The 27436-nt window shown below is 46.1% G+C and overlaps 1 protein-coding gene across 7 annotated transcripts in view; it reads left to right on the top strand.

Moving 5' to 3' along the window:
• Positions 1-27436, top strand: part of LOC144828987 (sodium-dependent neutral amino acid transporter B(0)AT1-like) — a 1274746-nt gene that overhangs the window by 440179 nt on the left and 807131 nt on the right. For all 7 annotated transcript variants that reach the window (XM_078687667.1, XM_078687664.1, XM_078687665.1 and 4 more), the window contains one exon: positions 6597-6707. In XM_078687667.1, the coding sequence (XP_078543793.1) occupies positions 6597-6707 (111 nt within the window). The remainder of the gene's footprint in view (positions 1-6596; positions 6708-27436) is intronic.

Here is a 27436-nt window from a genome sequence, read left to right as displayed (position 1 = left end):
TATCTCTCTTGTCTGGGTAGGCCTAGTGCCCGCGACAGGAAATGGCCCAAAACTCATCATGGACACGTCACTTGAAAACTGATACTTTTTTTGCAATGTGCCTAGCTGTGGGTTTTGGGCCTTGCTCAGCCGGCACCTAAACAAATCTAACAAACCTGTACACTTTCTAAACCTAGACACCCAGGATAATCCAGGATGGGGTGACTTGTGTGGCTCTCACCAGTTTCTGTTATTCAGAACCTCTTGCATACCTCAAACTTTGTCAAACAAAACACATTTTCCTCACATTTATGTGATGGAAAGTTCTGGAATGTGTGGGTAGCTGAAAACCTCAAACCTATTCTTGGTGGTTATTTGTGGGACATGCTAGGTTGAGCCGTTCATACCTGGACTGGTTTCTGTGCCAAGTATGTCAGTGCTACTGGTACTTCTCACACCTACAGGGACGTGGGAAGATTCCGTAGTCTGACTCCATTTTCCCATGGCCCGCTCAGGGGCCCCTTCATCACATTGGTGGAGGGCAGGCGAGGCTATAACTTTTAAGAAAGGAGTTAGGGAAATGTGTCACTGCTGTGGAGAGCTGGTGTTTTCCTACTCTTACCCTGATATCTTGTTAGACTGTTTACAGGCTTCCCTGACTAAGATTTAAAACTTCAAGCCCCCCCCATCAATAATACATTGAGACTTCACGATAACTTCAGAGGTTGCAGGGGAAATATCTACTCAGGTCTTACCCTGTAGATGGCTGTAGCATGAGTACAAAGCATGTACCTTGAGGTTTTAACTTAGCTTAGCCTCTTTCCATAGAAACAGGATACTGGCTCCTCTAAGCCACCTCCACAGCCTCCCATCTTCTCCGCCTCTGCCTTGTGGTTCGCAGGGACAGAGGACTATTATGGTCCGCTGCAGGTAATCCTCCCCAGGCCATCCCCTGCCATCTGGCTCCTACTCTAAGTCCCCCCCTAAGGACTTGTGCTGATGCTGCTTCACGGGACCCGTGCGCGGGCCATCCTGTAATGCTGGAGCTACTGTGTGGCTTCCTCCCATTGCAATACACCTGCACCGGCGGCTGCGTCAAAAGCCTCTAACATTTGGGCAAAAACAGGGAAGAAAGCGGGATCCCCCTGCGGGGGGGCAGGGACTTTTTACCACGTATGTGTGCGGCAAAAGGGTGAGGGGTAGATGCACACATCGCAGTGAGAAAAGTTTCCCTCCTCTGGAGCTCGCAGCGACCTAGTGTAAGACCGCCTTGTTCCCCTAAGGCTGTGTGTCCTGAAAAAAAAATCCATTTATAACCGGACATCAAAATACCTTATTTTTTTGTATCTGTGATTCTTGCAAGGAATGAGTTGAGTCTCAGCAACATTGAGTGCTTCGAATTGGCAGATGTGAATAAACTCCAAAAGGAGAGAGGGCTAACGTTAAGGAAAGGGTTCAGCAAGTAGGACTTTCAATAGCCTTCAGAGCCTATGAGGAGCTACACCTGATGCAAAGCCTTGATGCAAATGCAAGAGGATGATAATCCAGAGGATGTGGCGGAAGATGAGGGAGAAGAAGAAAGTGTCTTGGTTGCAGGCCCAGAGCTAAACCCAGAGGAGGAAGACGAGGCGCCCACAGGGATGAGGCCACCTGTAGACCCCGTAGCTGGAAGCCATGTTTCCTCTGCAACTCTGGCCCAAAATCAGAGTTAGAAGACAGGTTGTTCTGAGATGGGCCAGAGATGGACCTGAGAATTCAGAAGAGAAGAAAACAAATGCAGAAGAGATCAGAGCAGCGTCTGAATAACCCTTAGAGGAAAAGCTGCTGCTCTGGAGGAGAAGAAGATTCTGCTGGCCTGTATGATGAGCCAAAAAGAACTGGGCCTGAAAACCAGGATGGCCACAGAGACCAGTGAAGATGGTGGAAGCAATACTGGTGACTAAATGAGGTAAAAGGGTCCACATTCCCAAAGACCTGGTGCCTACCTTTGTGATGGGGTATGATATCAACAAGTGGTTTAAGGCATATAGGGTGGCCCTGGAAATGCACACAGTTCCTGAGGAGGATTGGGGGGGGGGCGAGTCTCTGGAAGCATAGGCTCACTTCGGGGATGAGTACCCTACTGGACCTACCTAAAGGTGACAGGGTGAAGTATACACTCAGGAAGAATGGCCTCATTGTTAAGTTTATTTTGATCTGAGAGAAGTACTGCTTAAAGTTTAGGGACCACCATCCATCCTAGACTAATCCATGAAATTCACCAAAACTGTGAAGTCTTGGGTGGATTTCATGGATTACTTTAGGTAGGCACTAGAAGGATAGGTAAATGTCAGCTAAGTGAATGACTATGATGGGATGTGCAATCTATTTTTGAGAGAGAACATGTTAAGTAATTGCTTTTGCAGAGCTGTACCAACACCTGATTGATTCAAAGCTTATTGTGCGCAGTTAACTTGGAAAGAAAGCTGACTTCTGGACTCGCACAAGAGTGTCAAAGAAGTCCCCTGGGGTGAGCGGAATGCCACCAAAAGGGTGGACCGGTTCCCTACTAGAAAAAGGAGGAGGAGTTAAAGAAAACTAAAGGAGTTCTCTAAAGGCCCCCAAAAGAGTTTTCTTGGGAAGGACTCCCAGGCCAATTCTGAGGAAAAGAAGGATGGTTTTAATGGGCAGAAATTAGCCCAGGGACGTCTTTCCAAGGGCCATGAATATTACCAGTATAGGCACCTCAAAGGGGACACCATCTGACCTGCAGGAAGCAATCCCCCACTATTGTGTCTACCCCAGGAATGGCTACTGGGGAATGAGATTTCCCCAGTTAATTTTAGGGAGAGTTCAGAGGTTACTCTAGGGACCCTGGATGACAAAGAGATGGTGTCAAAGGCTTACATGCCTGACAATTGCAAAAAATATAGGCAGTGTGTCACCATCAATAGGCAAAGAGACACAGGAACCAGTAGGATTACTGTTAAGTGTCAACTTGTGTCCTCAGCGCAGGAAGTCCTTGAAGAGAAGAAGTCTACCAGTTTGTGGCAGTAGACAACCAGTTGAGCCACTGTCTGATGGTTCTAGGTCCCTTTGAATGGGGGATCTCAGGTTACCTAAAGGTAGCTGTGAGTCCAGCCATGCCTGTTGACTGTTGGCAAGTAATCTTGAGCACATCATGTGAAAAGAGGTGGAGTTCAGGTCTCATTTAGAGATGTTGGTATAGCCTGAGTGGGTGTGCCTAACCACACTTTCCATGGCAGCCCAACAGGGGAGTCAGAGGACTTGCTGCCTGGAAAAATGGCCAGGTGCCTTCCAAGAAGAGGAAGAAAAAGCAGCGTCGGAAACTGGCTTCGGATCTAGGAGGAGGCTGATTCTGAGGGTAACTCTCCAAACTTACAGGGGAAGACATTGATGCACTGGGAGATCTACCTGAGGTAGCCGGGTGACAAACTGAGAGGGGGCCATCCGTGGTATAGTTCTGCAAAGTGCAGAGGGAGTGCTCTACTCTTGAGGGCCACAGAGGGAGGCTGATGTTAGGAGGCTGGATAGACCTCAGGTGACCACCTGCAGAGGCCAAGGAGAGGTCATCATTATCCTGCCAAAAGGGTCACTTTCAGTTCAAAGTGATATCCTTTGGACTGAAGAATGCAAATACCACCTTTCAGAGGTTGGTCAACCGGGTCCTAGCTGGGCTAGAAAACTTCTGTGATGCCTACTTGGATGACATTGCTTTTTTCAGGTCCAGCTGGGATGACCACCTGCACCACCCCAGAGAAGTGCATGAGCCCTGATAATCAAGGCAACCAAGAGTCAGTTAGGGCAAGTATCAGTTGTATACTTGGGCCACCAAGGCTGCCTCTCTAGCCAAAGATAATGACCATTATAGGCTTTGGAGCCTCCTGAGATCCACATTGAAGTGAAAGCTTTCCTATCCCTCACTGGGTACTGCATCAGATTTGTTAAGATTTGTTAAGGGATATGATACTATTGTTGACCCCTTAACTGAGCGACTTCCAAGAAGGAGCCCAAAAAGGTGATCTAGATGGAGGTGTGTCTGAAGGCATTTGATACCCTGAAGGAGGCAACGTGTATAGCAGCAATGCTCAAGAGACCCGATTTCTCCAAGGAATTTCTTGTGCCCTAAGCTGCTTCTGAGCATGGCACTCCTCAACAGGACCTGTCCAACCCAATTTCAATGCAATTTACAATATACATAGTAAAAACCACATTAGGCTTTATAATGAATTCTTGACAATTAGTGAAGTGAAAAATTAAAGTTTATTTAGGGAGTTAAGTCATTACAGAAATGGTTAGAAGTCAGCCAATTAGTGTTTTAAATCAAATAACAGCATGAAGCACAGAATATAACGCAAATAATAAAATAGTAGAAGAGAGTATAGTTGAACTCAAATAATGCAAGACAATAAAACAAAAATCAGACCGATATAGTGACGCCTCCTAATGATTACAAAGAGTGAGCCCCAATACCCTAAAAAATGGGTTTCTATACATAAATACAATTATATCAAAATCACACAAATTGGACCAGTCAGGTTAAAGAAGATTGAAATATTTCTGAAATCACATTATTCAGCACTATCCCACAGATTCAGATTACGCATTTCCCATCCTGCGTGCCTTTCAGACCCCTACATTGTTAATACAATTTCAGTACTTGATATACAAGGACAAGTTCTCATGAGAAATCACCATGGTCTTATTTAACGAGGCCTGGGGAACATTTACTGTCCGTGAAACAGGGTGTTACAGAACTTGGAAGAAATATCTGTCTGTACCTGGGAAGTGACATTATATCTCAGAGCAGTGTTTACAAAATAGCTAGTAGCTAGAATATGAATAGTCTGTGCACAGTGTGAGACATAGACAAAATAATTACATGCTAAAAAGATGGCTGCAGATAGCACCAACCATTTTGAAATCGCGATCTACATTAGCTAATGTTAGGTTAAATTCAGTTCTCACAACATAATGTCTATATTTCAACTACGTGTTTATTTTCTTTTATTGTGTTAATGCAATTATACATACAATTATAAAACTCTTTACCACACACATGTGAGAAACTGCCATGTATTGCGGTGAAATCGTCAAAAGGATTTCTAGAGCCTGTTGTCTATTAATTGGTTCTCATTTCATTGGTTGAGCTTCACTGACTAGGCATACTCCTGTGCTTGCAGGGCTAAATTAGATCTCTGACCATGATCGAAATTTGTAACCGGGTTTGTTTAAATAGTAGAAGCAAGACAGATTTATGTGATTGTCACCAACAAGAAACCACCAGTCTGGTTTTGTATTTTGTACTATTAGATGGGTGTGCACTTCTGTAATAACAGTGGTCTGTATGACAGTGGTCTGTTATTGCTTCCCAAAATGGCGACCGTATCACAAACAGGAAACGGAAACAACCCGCATATGCTGAAACTGAAAGTCAAGCACGTAAGATCTCAGCAGCGCTGTGGACCAAAGCCAGTAGAGAGAATCACAGAGAGCTTGAAAAGGCTTAGGGGGAGTTGCTGTGTAGGTAGTCCATATTTATATGGCTGGGGCCAAATTAATGTGGCATGGTGAGCAAAAGAACGAGGGGTTGGAGTGTCTTTATATGGCTGGGGCCAAATTGATGTGGCATGGTGAGCAAAAGAACGAGGGGTTGGAGTGTCACCCGAATGAATGCTGGTTAGATTTATTGAAAGCAGCCTTCTATCACCTTTTGTGAGTTTCGTATACCGCCCTCAGTGGCATGGGTATGCCCAGACGTGGGTCCCATGCTCACTGTGTCACACGAACCAAGCTGTACCTGGCTGAAACCGGTCCTAGGTTGCTTGTGTTTCGGTTCAGAGAGGACCTGGCTTGGAAAATGGGGTAGGACTGTTTCCATGAGGAACAGGGTCAAGACTGATTTGCATATGGCTGGGTCCAATCTGAGGTGGCATGGTGAGCTGGGGAACAATGGGTTTGAGTGCTTCCCCGAGCAATTGCCAGTGATTAGACTTATTGAAAGCAGACTACCATCACCTTTTGTGTGTTTCAGGAAGCCTAGAGCAGACATCTCAGGGCGTACCCTTGTAAAGAACAACATTGGCCCAAATAAGCATATTGACTAAACAAGCTAAAAAAAATAAGAGTGGCAGGACATCTGGAACCACCCAGCAGCAAAAAAAGTTGTTAAGATGCCAATATTGCTTGAGTGTTATTATGGACTTTTGTGCTGTTTGTTTGAATTACATGATTTGTAGTTCTTCAAACATGTACATTCTGGACATTGTGTTTTTATTTGACTATGATGCTTTGAGCTGCTATTTAAAAGTAAAGAAATAGATACAAAATCATTTGCCTGCATGGCAAAGTATTTTTCAGTGATATCTTATAGTTTAAATTGAAAGCTAATTTGAAGAGTGTTCAGCAAATTAATCTGTCTGTTGTCATGATACTAATCAGAATTAAGCATTTTTTTAAAAGAAGTCTTAGTTGTATATTCATTTGATTTATTTTTTACTTACTGTATTAATATTAGTGCAGTCAGTTCTCCTTTCACCTTTAACCAACAAAGACCCTATATTCGCCACAATGATTTCACATTTGATTTCACTCTTATTTTGTATCTCCCATAACAGGCGGTATATGTAACATCCACTCTTCCATATCTGGTGCTTACAATTTTTCTGATCCGTGCCTTAACGTTGAAAGGATCAGTTAGTGGGATTGTGTTCCTCTTCACTCCAGATGTAAGTATTTTGTTTGATGTGTGAAAAGTTTTACTCGTCGTTATTTTTTTATGGTATTAATGTAAATGGTACTCGTTTTACAAGAGTCTGTCATTTTGAGATTATCAACAATATTTTGGACGGACTTATTAATTGTATAATTATATGATTATGTTGTGTGTGTCATTGTGCCACTGGAACTAAGCTGAAACCGACTGAGGAGCACCAATCATGGTGAAACCGATCATGGTTTGCTTGTGTTCAGGTTCAGGGTGGACCTGGCCTTGCAGTTCGGGCTGCACTGTTCCTATTGGATACGGGTCACGAAAATATAGCAACATCTTATTTTTAATTTAGTTACCCCTGGCAGTATTTCTACTTCAGTTGTTGCTACTGGAAACACTTGGATTACTTGTTTTTTTTAACATCAAACTGTATGAGTACAGCAGAAGGAACAAAGGAAGTTCTACTGATTAAGTAAATATCAAATGAGTCAATTGAACATCATTACTCCATGGGGGCAGAATTTCCATAGCGTTGCATTTTAGTGGAATTGTTAATGGTTCAAGAAAAAAGACAACTAAAATGGAATGATATTGGGTAACTTTGAGGAAACCATATATTATTTTGAATATGTTGGCATCTGTTTAGCCGGTTGGGGAGTAAAAATTGAATCTTCTCTGATATTTACCCAGCTGCTGGTTAAGGAGAAATTATGTACTATTTGACCGGTGGGCTTCCAAATAGCAGAACAATTTCCCTATTTACTTGGTAATTGACTAAATAGTAGTGATTCTGTACATTTGGCCAGCAGCTATGGAAATAACAAAGTAATTGTACTAGTTACCTGGCCTGCGGCTATACAGCAGACATTATGTACTGTTGGGTCGGTGATTGAGCAAACAGAACATCAACTTTCTGGATCGGCCAGGCATTGGCTAAATAGCAAACACTATTTACTATGTATCCAGCAGCCATGCAGATTTCTAAGAAACATCACATTTTACCTGGTTACATAGAAGACATTTTGTACTATTTGACCAGTGGCCTCGTAAATAGAAAATACATTTCACTTTTTACATAGCTGCTAGCTAATTGGGAAACATTATGTACTATTTTGATGGAAGTCACAACGGGGTACTTGTTTCCCAGTAATAGGACAATTTCAGGGCCATAATATGTGAAAGGACTCAAATCTTTCGCAACTAATAGCGCAGTTACTTACATTGTTTGCCAGTACTGGGATCAACGGCAGCCAGTTCCGAAACACAATTATAACATTTGATAACTTCAATTTTTGCGCACATTACCTAGGCATTAATGTGCAGACATCAAAACTCAAGGCTCTGAGAGAGATTCAAATGTTTGTTTGCATGAACTCAAGATATTGGAAAGGAAAGCCCCTGCACCAGTGCTTAATTTGTGAAAAATGAAGTGCTGGGGCTAAACATTTGCTCTGAAACTGCCGTCGCCAGCGCTTCAGAAAGTCATGGTGCCGAGTGTCAGGACGGGGTAGGTTTGAGCACCTTTCTTGCATCTTTAAGTTTAAAAAGCTTTATTGATTAGATTGTAAAACATGAGTACAATGGCAAAGAAGAATACAACAAAAAATAGATAAGAAATGATCGGAAACAATGCAAATGGAAAAGTAAACCCCAATAAGGGGTAAAAAATATACCAATGAGAAATGCTTTTATAACTTTTCAATTTTTGGGGGGGAGAAGGAGAAACAAAAAGGAAAGAGGGAGGAAGGGGAGGGTGAGGAGAGAGGGGGAAAGAGAAGGGAGAGAGGTGCATAAGGGAAACCATCATCTTGTAGCACAATTAGGCGAGAACAGTAACAAGAAAATAACATAACATGATCATGAGGAGTGCCTAGACAAAAATTCTGTTAAAGGGGACCAAAATAAATCACGTTTTATCAATAGAGGAATTGACGAAGCACATGCACGGTCCAATCTATGATGGTGACAGAGTAGATTCCACCAAGCATTATAAGCAACATTAGTAGTATCTTTCCAATTAGCAGTGATAATTTGAAGAGAAATAGCAATAGAAAGGTCAATAAATTTGCGTGTATGCTGCGGAACATCCCAAACTGGGGCCAATCCATCCAAGAAAATAGTAACAATATCAAAAGGAACAACAGTGGACAAAACTTTGTTAAGTGTGGACCAAACCCTGGACCACAATAATTTAACTCTAGGGCAGAGAAAAAACATGTGAAACAAGTCACTAGTAGAACAAGAACAAGACCAGCACTTTCTGGAGTCAATTAATTTAAATGTATACAGGTCATTGGGGGTGTAATAGAGTCGATTGTAAAAAAAAGTAAAATGTCTGCGTGGTGCTGGCAGAGCGAGATACAGAGTGGATTTTAGACCAAATGGAATCCCAGGTGAGCGGGGAAAAGGTGTGACCGAGGTCAGATTCCCACCTAAGTTCAAGGTTGGTTTTGGGCCTATCTGTGGGAAAGAGAGATAGTAACTTGTAGATAGCCGAGGCTTTAAAAGGGATATGGAAGTTTGGTGGAGAGGTAAGTAAAGGCGGAGGAGGGAGGGAAGGGACATCCTGAAAAATAAGAGAGGATAATGTAGGGAGAAGTGTGTGAAAGAGCAAGAGATATTTAGTGGGAATACCAAAGGAGTCCTGAAGTTCCTGAAAGGTTAGTAACGAGCCATTAGAAAGGAGATGCCTATAAGTAAGAATTCCTTTATCGATCCATTCCTTCCAGAAAAGTGCCCGATTACGGAGTTTGAGAGATTTGCTATACCCGAGTGGAGTGTTGAAATGAAGGTCAGAAGATGAAGAGAAAGAAAGAAAAATAGCATGTGTCAAAGCTTTAGAGTGTTTAAAGATAAGAGAGACAAACTTTTGAGGTGGCTGGGTAAGGTTGGTAGCAGTAAAAAACGAGAAGAGGAGAAGTTGAGCCAATTCCAAAGAGCTCCAAGCCGTTGTAGGTGGGGAAGAAGAGTCCTGGAGAAAGGGCCAGATCTGTTTGAGGGAAAAGGCAGAGTGAAAGCGAGAGAAATTGGGGAAGTTAACACCACCAAGATGTTTAGGTTGTTGGAGGCGAAGTAGAGATACCCTGGCTTTACGTTTGTTCCAGAGGAATTTAGAGAAGAGACCATTGATAGATTTAAAGAAGAAATGGGGGAGGGAGACAGGAAGCATGGAAAGTCAGAAGTTGACTATAGGAAGGAGCATCATTTTAATGGTGGAAAGACGACCCCACCAGGAAAGGAAAAGAGGAGACCAACGGTCTATGAGTGAGGAGAGTTTCTTAAGGATGTCAGAATGATTAATTTTAATGGTTTCTCTAACGGTGTTAGCGTTTAAGACACCAAGACATTTAATATATCCGGGATTCCACTCAAAGCCGGAGCCATGAAACATGTGAGGAAGACAGTACTTGTTGAGAGGAGGACCTCCGACTTATCGATATTCAACTTATAACCGGAGACAGAAGAGTAATCCCGTAGTAAAGAAAAAAAATCAGGAAGGGCCACAACAGGATTTGAGATATAAAGCAAAATATCATCTGCGTAAGTTGTGAATTTGATTTCTACATCCTTATAAATAAAACCGTAATTGGCGGGGGATTGTTGAATTTTCTCCAAAAAAGGTTCCAATGCCAAAATAAAAAGGAGAGGGGATAGAGGACAACCTTGTCTGGTGCCTCTGTGAAGGGGAAAATAAGGAGATTGAGAACCGTTAACCCAAATGGAAGTAGTGGGACCAGAATAGAGTAATTTAATATATTTGAGGATAGTGGGGCTAAAACCGTGCCAACGGAGTGCACCAAACATAAAATCCCAATTATCACGATCAAATGCTTTCTCAGCGTCAAGGGTAACAGCCGCTATTGGAGTATCCATTTTGGCAGAAAGATTAATAATATTGAGAAGGGTCCTCGAGTTATCAGTGATAGACCTACCTTTGACAAAACAGGACTGATAAATATTGACTAAGTCAGGAACAATGGAGTTGATGAGTAGAGCTAAGAGTTTGGCATATATCTTACAATCGGTGTTGATAAGGGAGATGGGCCTATAGTTTTTGCACAGGGAAGGATCTTTATCTTTTTTGGGGAGAAGGACAAGCATTGCCTGTGTAAAGGAGCCTTTAGATTCACCGGTAGTAAGAAAATGATTAATTAATTTGAGCAAGTAAGGAACCAAAAAGGTTTTGAAGTGGAGAAACAACCGTACCGTAAAGCCATCTGGGCCAGGCGTCTTATCTTTAGGGAGAAGAGAAAGAGCCGTAAGAATTTCTGTTTCTGAGATCCCAGCATCGAGGGAAGAGAAATCTACAAGAGGGGCAGAAGGTTTGGGGATAGAGTGAAAGAAAGAACCAATTTGTGTAGCGGAAGGATTGGACTCAGGCTTGTAGAGGGTAGAGTAATATTGGACAAAACAGTCAAGAATTTTAGCGTCTGAGGAATGAAGGGAGCCCGGCGAATCCTTGATCGTAACAATTTTAGATTTTTGTTTCTTGATTTTGAGATAATTTGCTAAAGCCCTCCCAGCCTTATTACGACCACCATAGATTTTAGCATTAAATTGTAGAAGCTGATTAGAGGCGGAATCCCAAGAATGTTTGTTGAATTCCATTTTCGCTTTAATAAGGGAGGACAGAGAATCAGGAGAGTTGGTGGTAAAATAAAGATGTTCAAGCTCTTTAATACGGTTAAGAAAAGAGGATGCTTGATCACGCGCCTTTTTGTTTTTGCAAGCAACAAAATCAATAATACAACCACGAGCAGCAGCCTTGAAGGCATCCCAAATAAAGTGGAAATCAGAAGAGGTGTTCAAGTTGTTAGTAAAGAAATCATCCAGAAAGTGTGTGAAATGATCAGCGAAGGTGGGAGTCAGTAAAAGTGAATTGTTAAAGCGCCATCGGCGGGTCTTGGGAGTAGGGGAGGGGTAGTCCATATCCAGAATAATAGGGGCATGATCGGAGATCAGAATGGAGCCTATTTCAGAATTGGTCATGAATTGGAAAGCATGGTGGGAAAGAAAAATATAATCAATACGGGAATGGGAGGCATGCACAGGAGAAAAAAAGAAAATTCCAGAGAGTCGGGGTGTGAAATTCTCCAGGAATCTATTAAGCCTCTAGAAGAGATGGATCTGCAAAAGGATTTTTGCATCTTGTTAGGAACATAACGTGCTTGGGATTTGCGATCCAGGAAAGGGTCCTTCAATTGATTACAATCCCCCCCTACAATCAAATCATCAGAGGCAATGGAGGAAAGAAGGGAAGAAAAAGCATTCCAGAAAGACGTGTCAAAACCCTTGGGACCATAAACATTACAAAGGGAAAGATGAACATCATTAACAGTGCAATCCAAGAGCAACCACCTACCATTAGAATCAGCAGTTTCTTTGTGTATTTGAACAGATAGAGATTTGTGAATTGAAATAACAACACCATTTTTACGATTTACAGCCGGAGAACAGAAAAAGTCCCCAACCCATTGCCTGCTTAACTTAGACAACTCTTCTGCAGTATGATGTGTCTCCTTCAAAAAGGCAATTTGGCATTGTAAACGAGCAAGGTGTCAGGACTGTCAAGCCCAAAACCAGAATAGTTACATAAGGGGGGGTTGAACCCATGCAGTCGCGGGGACCTGGGCGCTATATGGTACATATAAAGACCAGCGGCTTAGGGCCCAGCGTATTCTTCAATGTAATTACTGGCAGCATTATGTTTTCCTACAGGCGGCACCCTTCACCCACTTACTTGAGCCACCACCGTGGATATTGATGTAAGTTCTTTTAGTAAGGGTCATGACTTAGTGCAGATTTACCAGCAATGTACAGACCCTTGAGTCATTTCGACCTTTTAACTTGCAGTGTGTGCACTGTGCTTGCACCCTCGCCGTTCCAGACACTTGTGATACGGCGTACAACGACTGGGTTGCAACATTAAAACTCACCATCCGGCTGAATGGTTGTAGTTTTTGTAAGTTTGCCCCCTTGATTTGATTTGAATCATGTAGATTAGGTTTAACACTCCCCTTCTAAACTGGTTGTATGTTTTATTCTTTCTCCTCTGTAGATGCGAAATAATAACGCTGAGACAGACCACGACCTTTGGCGTGGCTTACTCACTTTCCATGTTTAGAGCCCAGCTGGGCCTAGACTCCATGGTAATTAATTAATTATTAATTATAATTAATTCACTACTGTCGTGCGCGACGGTTTGCTATTTAAGTTCACTATGTAGAAGTCTGACTTCTTGTTTTTAACTTTTCAGATTAGATTGCCCCTCTCCACTTCTCTCCTGTATATGTCCTGATGAAGACCCCGCTAAAGGACTAAACGTAGCCTACAGATAGGGGTCGAAACGTCGACGGCTCTTTCCCTCGGACATCCGGCACATGCCCCTCACAATTTTTGATTTTAGTGTGTGACCGTTGAATGTCACTGTTTATCAGTTTATCAATGGAGGCCTTGATCCTTGGCTTGTGTATTTGAATTGTTTCGATTTTGTTTTGAGTATTGTATTCATCACATGTTTGTTTTCTACTGTGCTTATCTTCTTTGACTTTACACTCCTTTGAGCACCACCCCTCCCCCTTCCTTCCCTTCCCCCGTTTGGGGCTATTTATTGAATGTGAAGTGATTCTACAGTGACAGTTTTCTGGTGTTGAAAATAAATGACAATACCCATGTATTTCTTGTGATAATTTTGTTTGTTAGCCTAAAAGTAGTGTTAGTGTGTGTGGCATACAACACGCTTCCCTTGCCAAAACCAGAATAGGGCAGGTTGTCGGTGCCATTCAGAATGCGGTTGGCAAGTTCAGAAAGAAAGGCGCAGCTGTGAACCGCGAGTGGACTCGAGCGGTTCACTCGCGGAATTCCAAGATGGCCACCGACTCGGGAAGCGAGTGGGCGGTCTAGTTGTTTTCCACTTCACAGGTGTGAGGCTCTAGGTGGCGCGCGCAAACTAACGCTACTGCGCACTTCACCTTCAAGCCTTGGGAGACTACGGACGTGGCAATTTTCACCCCAGTCACCAAGTTAGTTATTGCGTCACATTTGTTGTTTTTTCATAGTTAGGATCCCCTAGATATTAAAACGTTGCCATAGAGTTCGAGTCAAGCTCATAGTAGTGGAGAACTTACCGTTACCAGTCAACTCCAGCGTGAGGTGAACTCATCGTCCCTGCAGTTCTGTCACGTGTGATGTTCTTGAGGAGACAAGAAAAGACTAAGATAAGTCATTGAAATACCGCTTGTGATTTGCATTGCTGTTGATGCTAGAGAGAATTTCATCCCTATCAGCCCATAGAAACACTTACCTGAAAAACAGAAAACCCAGAAATCCTGAAAGAGAAAAGACACATCTAGAGTTTATCTACAGAGAAGTCATAGGAATAATACAAGGTTGCAGAACTCATTTAGGAGGAAAACTCCATAGAGCCAACAACAAGACTCAGTGAACCAAATAAAGAGAAGAAGAGTAGCTAGCCTTGAGTCAAAATAGGACTTCTGCAACTTCCTGAATAACTCGATTCTGGAGAAGTGTGAGAAGTTGGCCTGGTATATGATGCTCACTAGTTCTAGTGATCACCTTGTACCATGCCAAGCAACCCTTATGATGATTGGTTGTAAGTCAACCTTATAGACAAGCTATCCTAGGGGTAGCATGGACTAAGCAGTCTTAGGCTAAACTCTGTAAAGGCATGTGAAGCAAGCTGTTTTACCATACACAATCCCCTTGAATACCAAATGAAAGGACACCACACAGATATATATTGAAAATATATATAGATTTATTTCTGCAAATATCCCCTATACTCTTTATGAGCACAGAAGCAAATGCGTTAAATCAAAACACAGTTTAAATATACAAAAGTTGCACAATTTGGATGAGCCCTAGGGGCCACCTAAACCATATACTAAAATAGTGGTATAAGAACCACTATGGGGAAAGGAAAGAGGCCTAGGGCCTGGGGAATCGCTGGAGCTGTTCGGGACTGGCAGTGATGAAGTCGGGAAAGGCCCGCGGGACTCGGGTGCAGCGCTTAAAGCGCACGCATGCACCAATGCAATGTCAATGGTGCGTAAAAGTTACAAAGTTAGTGTTTTAGGAACCTTCCGATGGACCTACAAGGATAAAACTTTAGACACAGGCACTAGAGGTGTATACCAGTGTGGGAACACCGGCGTTGCTGAGTTACCTCACCCACAGGAAGCGGGTGCACAGGTGCGAAGTAGTGTCGGGTTTCGTCAGGCAGGTCGATGGTGCTTGGAGCTGAAGATGCTGCAGGCGGGTCGTCGAGGAGAGTTCCGGTGGATCCAAGGGTGGATCTGAAGAGGTGAAGACCTGAAAGCAGAGGGGACAGTGTTCAAAGTCACTAGCCAGTAACTACCGTGGAACCAGGAAGGAACCAGGCAATGTCGGGTGCAAACAGGTGAAAAGGTGAAGATTGTCTCTGCAGACACGTGGACACGAAGAGGTCAAGGATGTCCAGGCGTTGGTCACGAGCTGTCTCACAAAGGCTCTAGCAGATGGCGGTGTCGGCTTCTTGATCGGAGCAAACCGGCCTTGGCTAATGCAAGCCACGCAGGAATCGATGCAAGCTTCTCACTCGGACCAGCAAGGTCAGAGCGGGTGCTCCTTTTCAGGGGAGCAAGGGACAGTCTGGAGCAACCAGACCAGCAGTGTAGTTTGTAGTTTTCGTTGCCAAGATGGCCGCTAGCCGCGTGGCAAGTGGCCGGGATGGTGCGTCGAGTGGCAAAGTGCAAAAGGGACCCACGCAGATCGTGGAGATGCTGGAGGGCTGATCTTCGGTGCAAATGCTGCCTGGTATCGGGGCTTTTCAAACCCCAAAGCACAGCATCGAGGGTGCCTCGGGTGCTGCGCAGTCAGCTTCTCGGAGTCTTTCAAGGTGTCCAGTCCCACGTCTCTCGGTGCCTCCACGAGTCTCTTCTTTTCAGGGACTGTGGATCAGGCTCTGAGATGTCTGGGAATCCAGGTCTTGTCAGGCTTTGGGCTCGGGCCTTGGCGGGAGGCGGCGGCAAAGCAGATGTCGAGTTGCTGGTTGGTGCCTGTATTCACAGGGTGGTCACTCCTTGGCCACAAGGGAGATTCTCTTCAGTCTTCTGTGCAGCAGAATGTCGAAGTCCAGTTTTCTTCTTAGTTTCAAGTCGAGTTCAGGATTATCTGAAGTCTTAGGACACAGCTCCTACTCTTATTCCAATTCTAGGGGCCGGATTACCTGCTAGGTCCCTCCTCTGGGTGGGACCAGGAAGGGGGGGGCGGTTAAACCCCCTTTCCTTTGTCCAGCTTCGCGCCAAGACTGGGGCTGGAAAGCCCCAGCACCGGTTTGAACTGGCCTATGCACGGGGACACCTTGTGTGCCCCAGGCATGTCTGATTCTATTCAGCCCTGTCCTACCCAATACACAAAATCCTGTTTGGGGTGGTGCTAGCACCTCCCAAGGCAGGAAACCCTTTGTACAAGCCTCCCTTGCTGGAAGGACTCCCAGCAGCAGGAGGTCAGACTTGTGTCTGTGGTGGCAGCATCCATTTTGTGATGCTAAGGCTCACGTTTAACTTTAACCGGGGTTCAGGTTAGGTACATGTCGTGTCCCTCTAGAAGGGTGGAATGCTATCCCCGTCGCCAGAACTGGTGAGGGGGTAGTATTCCAATTCATATGACACCTTACTCGACATGTTTTGATAAAGCCAAACCAAAGATAGCATTTAACCACGAGGATTATAATGCACTTAAGAGTATATGGTATGGCAGTATCAGGAAACAGCTAAAGGACATGGTTCCGAAAGCTGTAGACAGCCTCAGCTCATGCCAGAGCACCATCTCACATATTTCCAAGCACTCTGCCTCCATGATTGATGAGGCCTTCCATAGGAGTGGCTGATAGGAACATATGTGTCCATTTTAAGTTAGATATAGGCATACTATACCTAAGTAAGGGGTGGTTACACCGACTTACCCCTGCTGAGTGATCAGCCAGTTGTGTCAAATATGGAGGCCAGGCCAGGGGTGGCACATTACGTGCTGCAGCCCCTGGTAGGCCTTGGAAGCACCTATGCCCTGGGTACCTGGGGTACACTGTTACAGGGGCCAATAAGGTGAACCAGTTCCAATTTCGTAATGCACCTAATGTGCATTGGCATTAATTTAGAGAGAGAACAGCAGGCTGTGGGTCTGATTAGCAGGCCCACAGCCACATTAAGTCATAAACCAGTGAAGCGAAAAGCAAAAATTTGGGGTGACCATAGGATAGCAGACCCTACTCTCCTACACAACCCCCCCCCCCCAAACGCAGTGACATTAGACTAACCTTGACCAGTTGTGTCTTCATGTTCTAAGCGGAAGTACCTGGAGAGACCATCTGCATTACCATGGTCAGTCCCTGGGCGGTGCTCCACTGTAAAGTCCATCCCCTGTAGGGAAATGGACCACCTGAGCAGTTTGGGGTTTTCACCCTTCATCTGATTAAGCCATAAGAGGGGCTTATGGTCGGTCTGAATCTTGAAGTGAGTGCCAAACAAGTATGGTCTCAACTTCTTCAGGGCCCACACCACAGCAAAGGCCTCCCTCTCAATGGCTGACCAACGTTTCTCTCTGGGGGTCAGCCTTCTGCTAATAAAAGCAATGGGCTGGTCTTGACCATCTACATTAAGTTGTGAAAGCACAGCTCCCACTCCCAACTCAGAAGCATCTGTTTGGACAATGAACTCTCTTGAGTAGTCAGGACTCTTCAGGATAGGTGCAGAGCACATGGCCTTCTTCAGGTCATCAAATGCCTTTTGACAGTATACTGTCCACTGAACCTTTTCGGGCATCTTCTTGGATGTCAGATCATTAAGAGGAGTCACAATGGACCCATAGTTCTTAACAAACTTCCTGTAGTACCCAGTCAGGCCCAAGAAAGCTCTGACCTGAGTCTGGGTAGTTGGAGGGGACCAGTCCTTTATGGTCTGGATGTTACTCTCCAGTGGTTGAACTTGGCCTCCACCTACAAGGTGGCCCAAGTACACAACCTTACTCTGCCCTATCTGGCACTTGGTTGCCTTGATAGTGAGGCCTGCCTTTTGCAGAGCCTCTAGCACTTCCTTCAGGTGGACCAGGTGATCCTCCCAGGTGGAGCTAAAGACAGCAATATCATCCCGATATGCTGCGCAAAAGTCATCCAACCCAGTAAGGACTTGATTCACCAACCTTTGGAAGGTGGCAGGTGCATTTTTCAAACTAAAGGGCATCACCACAAATTGATAATGCCCGCCTGGGGTAGAAAATGCAGTCTTAGCCTTAGACTCCTCAGCTAACCTGATTTGCCAGTAGCCAGCTGTCAAGTCAAATGTGCTCAAATACTTGGCAGAAGCCAATTTGTCTATGAGCTCATCTGCCCTTGGAATAGGGTGTGCATCTGTCCTGGTGACAGCATTGAGTCCTCTGTAATCCACACAGAACCTCATCTCTCTCTTTCCATCTTTGGTGTGAGGTTTGGGGACCAGAACCACTGGGCTAGCCCAGGGGCTCTCTGAAGGCTCAATGACACCTAATTCCAGCATCTTTTGCACCTCAGTCTTGATACAGTCTCTGACATGGTCAGGTTGCCTGTAAATCTTGTTTTTCACAGGAAGACTGTCACCAGTGTCCACCACATGGGTACACCAGTTAGTCTGACTGGGTGTCAGGGAGAACATATGTCTATATGACTGCAAAACTTGTCTACAGTCATTTTGCTGATGTTCAGTGAGGCTGCCATCTAAGGCCACACCATCAACTGAGCCATCCTCAGGGTTCTTAGTCAGCAGGTCTGGGAGAGGGTCACTCTCTTCCTCCTGCCCCTCATCTGTAGCCATGAGCAAGCCCATGTCTGCCCTGTAAACATATGCTTTCAGCCTGTTAACATGGAGCACCCTGTGGGGGCTCCTGGGAGTTTCTAGGTCCACCAAGTAGGTAACCTCTCCCTTCTTTTCAATGATAGTATGGGGTCCAGACCATTTGTCTTTGAGTGCTGCTGGGGCCACTGGCTCCAACACCCATACTTTCTGTCCAGGCTGGTACTCAGTCAAGACAGCCTTTTGGTCATGCCAAGCTTTCTGTAATTCTTGGCTAGCCTCAAGGTTTTTTGATGCCTTGTCCATGTACTCAGCCATCCTGGAGCGGAGACCAAGTACATAGTCCACTATGTCTTGCTTGGGCTTCTTGAGAGGTAACTCCCATCCTTCCCTCACCAAACACAGGGGTCCTCTTACAGGGTGCCCAAACAACAATTCAAAGGGGCTGAAGCCAACCCCCTTTTGTGGGACCTCTCTGTAAGCAAACAGAAGGCAGGGTAGAAGGATGTCCCATCTTCGCCTGAGCTTTTCTGGTAATCCTTTGTTCATACCCTTTAGGGTCTTGTTAAATCTTTCAACACGCCCATTGCATTGTGGATGATAGGGAGTGGTGAACTTGTAGTTGACACCACATTCCTTCCACATAGCTGTTAAGTATCCTAACATGAAGTTGGCACCTCTATCAGATACTACCTCCTTAGGAAACCCCACTCTGGAGAAAACTCCAAGTAAGGCCCTGGCCACAACAGGAGCTGTTGTGGTCCTAAGTGGAATTGCCTCTGGGTACCTGGTGGCATGGTCCACTACCACCAGTATGAATCTGTGCCCAGATGCTGTAGGGGGATCAATTGGACCTACAATGTCAATCCCCACTCTTTCAAAGGGCACCCCCACCACAGGTAGTGGTATCAGGGGGGCCTTTGTGGTACCACCTGCTTTGCCACTGGCTTGGCAGGTTACACAGGAGCGACAAAACTCCTTGGTATCTTCAGACATGTGAGGCCAGTGAAAGTGAGAGACAAGCCTGTCCCAAGTCTTATTCTGGCCTAGGTGTCCTGCTAAGGGAATATCATGGGCCAAGGTAAGAAGGAAGCCCCTAAATTGCAGAGGTATGACCAACCTCCTGGTTGTACCAGGCTTGGGGTCTCTACCCTCTGAATAAAGTAGCCCATCATCCCAATATACTTTATGGGTACCTTGAGCATTCCCAGCAGCCTCAGCAGCAGCCTGCTGTCTGAGGGGTTCAAGAGAAGGACAGGTTAACTGAGCCTGCCCCAAGTCTGCCCTAGAAGGTCCCCCTGTCCCCATAAACTCAACCTGATCAGGTTCAAGCTCTTCAGGGACAGTTCCTTCAGGGGTCTCAAGATCATCTTCCTGTTAAGGCTGATCCTCACTTGTAGGCAGTTGGGAAGGCACAGCCTTTACCCTCCTGTTCTTTGTCTTGGAAGGTGCTTGGTCCATTGTTCCAGGATCCAAGACCTGAGGTTCAGAGAGGCACTTTTTGGCCTGTGACCTGGTCACAGCAAGGACATGTGATGATATCCCTAACATCTTTGCATGAGTCCTGTACTCAACTTCTGACCATAGAGAGCTCTCCAGGTCATTGCCCAACAAACATTCTACTGGGAGATCAGCACTAACCACAACTCTTTTTGGGCCAGTTACCCCTCCCCAGGAAAAGTTAACAATTGCCACACTACGTGTAGTAGTGACATTGCTGGCATTGGTCACCAGGTAATTATCACCTGGGATGTACTGTCCAGGGTCCACAAAGCTGGATGTCACCATAGTGACACTATTTAACAACAAGGGGTGGTGATGGACAGAGTTTCTGAGTTAAGCAGAATACTCTCACCCAGTCAAGAGATCAGGGCTAGATCCAACACCGTTTTTTAGCTCACTGCACCATCCCAGTTCAGAACCTGGCTATATGCAAATTAGTCTGTTCCTGTCCCAGTGCATGATGGGAACAGGGCAAACCAAACTACCAAGCCAATTCTTACACTGGGAAGGAAACAAGCTTCCGGGGACCGGTTTCTGGCATTTCAGCCGTCGTCGGCCAAACTTGCTTGAATCCTGATGGTGCAATGAGCAAGGGACTCACATCTGAGTATACCCTTCCACGCTTAGGGTGGACAAAATATTTAACAACAAGGGGTGGTGATGGGCAGAGTTTCTGAATTAAGCAGAATACTCTCACCCAGTCAAGAGATCAGGGCTAGATCCAACACCGTTTTTTAGCTCACTGCACCATCCCAGTTCAGAACCTGGCTATATGCAAATTAGTCTGTTCCTGTCCCAGTGCATGATGGGAACAGGGCAAACCAAACTACCAAGCCAATTCTTACACTGGGAAGGAAACAAGCTTCCGGGGACCGGTTTCTGGCATTTCAGCCGTCGTCGGCCCGGCTTGCTTGAATCCTGATGGTGCAATGAGCAAGGGACTCACATCTGAGTATACCCTTCCACGCTTAGGGTGGACAAAATATTTAACAACAAGGGGTGGTGATGGACAGAGTTTCTGAATTAAGCAGAATACTCTCACCCAGTCAAGAGATCAGGGCTAGATCCAACACCGTTTTTTAGCTCACTGCACCATCCCAGTTCAGAACCTGGCTATATGCAAATTAGTCTGTTCCTGTCCCAGTGCATGATGGGAACAGGGCAAACCAAACTACCAAGCCAATTCTTACTCTGGGAAGGAACCAAGCTTCCGGGGACCGGTTTCTGGCATTTCAGCCATCGTCGGCCCGGCTTGCTTGAATCCTGATGGTGCAATGAGCAAGGGACTCACATCTGAGTATACCCTTCCACGCTTAGGGTGGACAAAATATTTAACAACAAGGGGTGGTGATGGACAGAGTTTCTGATAGCATGATAGCAGACCCTACTCTCCTACAAGAAGCAAGAAGGAAAGAGAGACCAAGAGCAGCCTCTTCTTGTTGTTTGTTATTTTATCCAATTTCCCCCTTCCCCCTTGAGGAGTCTTGAGAGTCAAGTTCTGTAAATTAACGGGCTCTGAGTAACCTTAGAGTGGAGTTGGGAAAAAGTCTTCAGACTGTTCCTGTGCAATTCGTGGCAAGCACTGTATCCTTTGAAAAAGATATCTGTGAATATCAGAAGCACGGTTTCTTTTTTTGGTTGTTCTGACAGAGTGAAGTGCCCACTTAATTAAATTGCACCCGAACAGGATGGCTGAAGGAATACATTTACAAACTTTACGAACCGTTTTGGATGCTATCCAAAAAGAATTAATGGCAGTTAGAGAAGAGAATCAGAGCTTAAAATTGGAAGTGGTCAAATCCAGAAAAGAAACTGCGGAGTTGGCTCAGAGAATGGGACAATCATCGGGTACGGGCAGGGAGAGTTTGGGGAATTCAACAGAAGACACAAATAGACTAACAACTCAAGTTATTCATTCTTTATCTCCAGTAATCCCATTGCCCCCCCCGAAAGGTTTAGTGGGGATCCCCAGAAGGCGCAAATATTTCTCATTCAATGTTCTCTCCACTTTATGTGCCGCCCTTCCCTTTTCCCTGATACGCAGTCGAGAGTCGCCTTTGCGTTGTCCTATTTAAGTGGCGATGCAGCTGCATGGTCAATCCCATTGGTCTCTAGAGATGAACCAATTTTACAGAATTATGACGAGTTCAAGAAAGAATTTCTCCGCATATTCGATAGGAGGAGGATTTCCCAAGCTGTGGATAACGAACTTCTTGAATTACGGCAAGGTAATAGAGATCTGGTGGCCTATTTAGCGCAGTTTAATAAGTTAGTAGTGGAGACAAACTGTCCAGAGAGTAAGAGAGCCGCAGTCTTTTATCGGGGTTTGAAAGATGAATTGAAGGATGTCCTGGCGCAGATTCCTAATCGTCCCACAGAAATATCTGAGTTGGTGGATTTGGTGTTGGAAATAGATTTTCGCCAGGGAGAGCGAATAGGAGAGAAGAGGAAAGAATTCAAACCGGTGGTCGCTAGATTTGACAGAACCAAATCAGATTATGGTAGAGTTGGAGAAGGGCAATTGACCTCAGAACCAATGCAGATTGGAACTATTAGAGGCCCCTTAACCAAAGAAGAAAAAGAGAAGAACAGGGGGAATTTGTGCCTGTATTGTGGTTCAAATGGTCATTATGTGAGAGGATGCCCAAAGAGACCTAAAACTCCTTTCAAGCCGAAGGAAAACTTGCAGCACCACCTGTAGAAGGAGTTGGACAGGTGGATGCTACTCAGGAATCAACTCCTACTGAACATCGGTTGGCTAACACACTTCAGTCCTCATCGCCTCATCTAATTTTACCTATGGAGATTAAGTTTCGAGAAACCATCATTGCAGATGTATCAGTGATGGCGGACTAAGGAGCCACTGGAAACTTTTGCGATCTGAAGTTTGCAACAAGAATTGGGTTAAAGGCAATACCAAAGGCCAAGAGTGAACCGGTGAGAGCAGTGGACGGCACAAATTTGTCCTCTGGACCAATTGTGAGCCAAACTGGGCCTTTGTTAATGACATCCAAGGACGGTCATGAGGAGACTATTCAATTTAATCTAATTGACGCACCGCAATTTGAACTCATCTTGGGAATACCATGGTTGACCGAGCATAATCCTACTATAGACTGGAGTACTAGAACTATTACTATGGAGTCGAATTATTGCTCTGAAAATTGTTGTAGAAGGAATAAACCTGGTTTCACGAGTAACCCGGCTACTTCCCTATGTAGTGTGGAAACCTCAATCTGTGTAGTTAATTCATTGGAAATTCCTCATGAATATCAAGATTTTGAAGATGTTTTTAGTGAACAAGAAGCAGAAAAATTACCACCTCGTAGAACCTACGACTGCACCATTGAATTGGAACCGGGAGCAAAACTTGCCATGCAGCAGAATTTATGCTCTAACCGAAAAGGAACACCAACACCTGAAAGAATACTTGGATAAATACTTGGCAAATGGGTTTATAAGACCATCAAAATCACCAGTTTCCCCGCCATTGTTTTTCATTCCTAAGAAGGAAGGCGATTTGAGAACTTGCATTGACTACCGCGCAATCAACAAAATAACCAAGAAGAACCGTTACCCACTTCCTCTCTTTTCTGTTCTTTTGGACCAGGTCAAAGGAGCCCAAATCTATACAAAATTAGACCTGAGAGGGGCCTATCATTTAGTCAGAATGAAGGAAGGAGACGAATGGAAGACGGCCTTCAGGACACGGTTTGGATTGTTTGAATATCAGGTGATGCCTTACGGCCTATGCAATGCCCCAGCTGCTTTTCATCATTTTATCAACGACATCCTAAGAGATTATATGGACCAATGTGCGATCGTCTATATAGATGATATTTTGATCTATTCCCATGATACCCAGGAACACCAAAAACAAGTTAGGGGAGTTGTTGGACCCGGCCTCGTGGCGTGGTCCCTCTCCTCCCGCATGGCGGGCACTGGACAGCAGCGACCCCTGACCTCCCCGACGAAACTGCCTCGCCAACCCTCAACGAGAGCCGCCACACCTGGCGACCCCCGGCTCTCCCCCTCAAGAGCACGGCGACCCCTGCTCGCCCCATACGGCTGGTCCAATACCTACCTTGGGCCACCATCTCTGGGCCCGACTCCATCTTGGACCCTCCACGTCCTGACAACGTGGCCTCGGCCCGTCCTCGGCCGCAACCCCAGCAAAGCCCAGACATCGAGGCACCAAGATCCGACCAGGTGGTAAAGTGGCCACTTGACGGATCCAGGAGGAGGGAAGTTCGATGACCCTCCAACCGTCCCCGGACGCCTGGTTTCGATCGCCCTCCGGCCTCCCTGGGCGCTGGCTCCGCCCCCCTGCTGGGTGTCTGGACCCTCTCATCCCGGCCCCTCTGGCCCTCAGCGCGAGGGTCCGGACATCAAAGGACTCCAGACCTATATCTGGGGCCGCCCTGGAATGGAACGTCAGTTGTATCCTGGAGTCGAGAGCCCTGCTGACGCTGTCGTGGCTGACCCCGAGAAGAACTCACTACCTTGAACCTTGAAACCATCTTTGGAGTCCTGCTGGCGCTGCCGCGGCCCAACCTCGCTGAAACCATCTTGGAGTCCTGCTGGCGCTGCCGGAAGATTACAATCATAAAGAATTAAAACAATTCTGCAAAGACCTGGGCATCGCTACCACTGGACTAAGCACCAAAGAAGATTTCAAGTTGGCCCTACAAACATGGGTGGAGGCAGGAGCGACGCCACCCCATAGAGAAGATAACAAGGTCCCGAACATGCAACCGGAGACCGACACAACCCCAGCGGGGGAAAGACCTACAAACATAGACACGGGCCTCTCCCACGAAGACGCCCGAGAGCGAGAAAGGAGCCGACTCCACGAATTGGAGCTCGCCCGACTCCGTCTGGACGGAGAACTGCAGCTAGCCGAAAGGAAGATAGCCCTTGAGCAACTACGGCTGGAAGGAGACCTCGAGGAGAAACGGAGGCAGAGAGACTTAGAGGAGAAGAAGCTCACGTTCGAGCACGAGCGTGGCCTGAGAGAACTTGAGATCAAGGCTAAAACGGGTGAGGCCAGCGCCTCTGGGAACAGGAACCCGCCTCCGCCTGCGGACACGAAAGTCCACATCCCCAAGGATGTCGTCAAAGAGTACTATAAAAATGACGACATCCTGATGTCCAGCTGAATAGCGGACACGAGACCTTGCTCTGCGCTTCACTGCTTAGCGCTTAGTTGTGGCGCCCTGTATTGAATTATAGCGGCGTTTTTAACTTCCTTGTTTTGTATTTATTTTAATTTTATTTCTTATCCCCTGTTTTTATGGGCTATTCCCTCCTACCTGCACTATAATTGGTACTTGCACCGCGCTTGGCGGGTCCCGGTTCCTTTGGGTTTGTGTTACCGGCAGCTTCGTTTTGCAGCGGCCATTTTGGGTGAGGGTAGGATTCAGGCTCTGGGGTGCACGCTCTAGCGTTTTAGGCGATCGACCTCCTCTTGAAGGAAGTCATGCCTACGCGCAGCGGTAACGCGCAGAACGCCGGATCACCGCCGGAGTCACGCCAGAGTCCAGCCCGTCTGCACCCGTCAGCGTCCCGGAGGCGAGCGGGGCGGCGGGCGGGGCTCCGTTATTGTGCGTGTCCTCTTCTGCACCTATTACGGTACAATATACTTCGCTTGAGTTGCGTTCCTTGCAAAATACGTCCGGTGGCTGTCATACAGTGTTCCCCGGTCGCCACAAGGGTAAGAGACGATGTCCTGGCTGTGGATGGTCTCCTAGCTCTGCTCCGTTCTCTCGCCCAATCACAGGCATTGACGGTGTGAAGCATCTATGCCTGCTGTTAAATACTAGATCAGTATGCAGGCATGCGCAGGACATTTACGATCTTCTGGCTGTGGAAAAGCCACTTTGTCTGATGCTGACTGAGACCTGGCTGTCGGAATTTTCTAATCCGGACGTAGCTATAGCTATTCCCCCTGACTACAATATCTTCAGGCACGATAAACTTAAGGGGAGGGGTGGTGGAGTGGCAGTGGTGGTGAACAAATGTGCCACCTGCTCCATTTTGCCCATGGATAGCATCCAAGGTTCTGAATCCCTTGCCTTTTCCATTACTCTGACGCCTCATCAATCTTTTAAAGGACTCGTAGTCTATAGGCCACCTGGACCGCCTGGTACCTTTTTTGATGAGCTTCAGTCGGTAATTTCGGTGTTGGCCTTGAAAGCTGAACACTGTGTTTTGGCCGGGGATTTTAATTTTCATTTGGATGAGCAATTGGACCCTGATACAATCAAGCTGCTAGATGTTACGGGCCCTTTTGGTCTGATCCCTTATTTTTTTGGTCCAACGCATGATAAGGGCCATACCTTAGATCAGGTCTTCTCTACGTCCCCTTTGGAGGCGACGGCTCTGGTACCAGTGCTCTGGTCGGACCACCGACTGGCCAAATTCCATATTCGGGGCATGTTGAAACCATCCAGCACTGCCTTTAAGCAGCAGGGCCGTGCTCCTAGGGCGTATCACCGGGTGACCCCAGATATGCTGGCTCAGGCGGCTCGGGATCATCCCTGCCCTCTGATGGGAGATCTGGAGAGAGACTTGGACTCCCTGCAAGCATGGCTTTTGGATAGACTAAATGATCTCGCCCCTGTGATGGCCCCTCGGTTAACATCTAAGCGGGTCTCTGCCCCCTGGTTTACTGAAGCGCTGTCGGTTTCCCGACGGCAGTGCAAGGTAGCTGAAAGAGCTTGGCACTCGCAGTATGACCCTGGGGCAAAGCTCGCCTATAGGGCAGTGGTCAAAGCCTATCACCGGGATATCTTCCGGGAGAAAAAAGGCTATCTCGCAAGGAGGATAGAGGCCGCGTCAAATTCCTGTAAGGAGATCTTTACAGTTGTTAGGGAATTCATGGCCCCTCGATCTAACGCGACTCAGGCTGTGCCACTGGAATCTTGGGCCTCTGATCTTGCACATTTTTTTACCAGCAAGATCAAACTGATCCAAGAATCCTTTCTGCCATTGGTGACTGTAGCTTCAGCTAATCCTGAAGACGGACCAGCCCCACCGGCCCCTTTGGGCTCAGTTATGGCTGTTTTTCCATCTATCTCAGTCCCCGCTTCATTGGCACTTATGGCCAATCTTAAATCTGGGTCGCCTCTTGACCCATGCCCGGCCAAATTCCTGGCAAAAATGGCGGAAGTTATAAATCCGCTTGTGAACCCACTCTTGAACCTTTCTTTGAGCCAAGGAGTGGTCCCGCAGACCTGGAAGCAGGCAATGGTTTTTCCGTTGCTTAAGAAGCCTGGTCTTGTTCCAGAAGTTCTGGCCAACTACAGGCCTATCTCCCTCCTTCCCGCGTTTACGAAGATCCTGGAGAAGCATGTGCATATGGTGCTTTCTACTTTTTTGGAAACCCATAATTTACTGCACGCTACTCAATCTGGCTTCC

Source organism: Lissotriton helveticus, chromosome 4_1, assembly GCF_964261635.1.
Source record: "Lissotriton helveticus chromosome 4_1, aLisHel1.1, whole genome shotgun sequence".
Lineage (NCBI taxonomy): Eukaryota > Metazoa > Chordata > Amphibia > Caudata > Salamandridae > Lissotriton > Lissotriton helveticus.
This window is presented reverse-complemented; position numbering and strand designations above follow the sequence as displayed.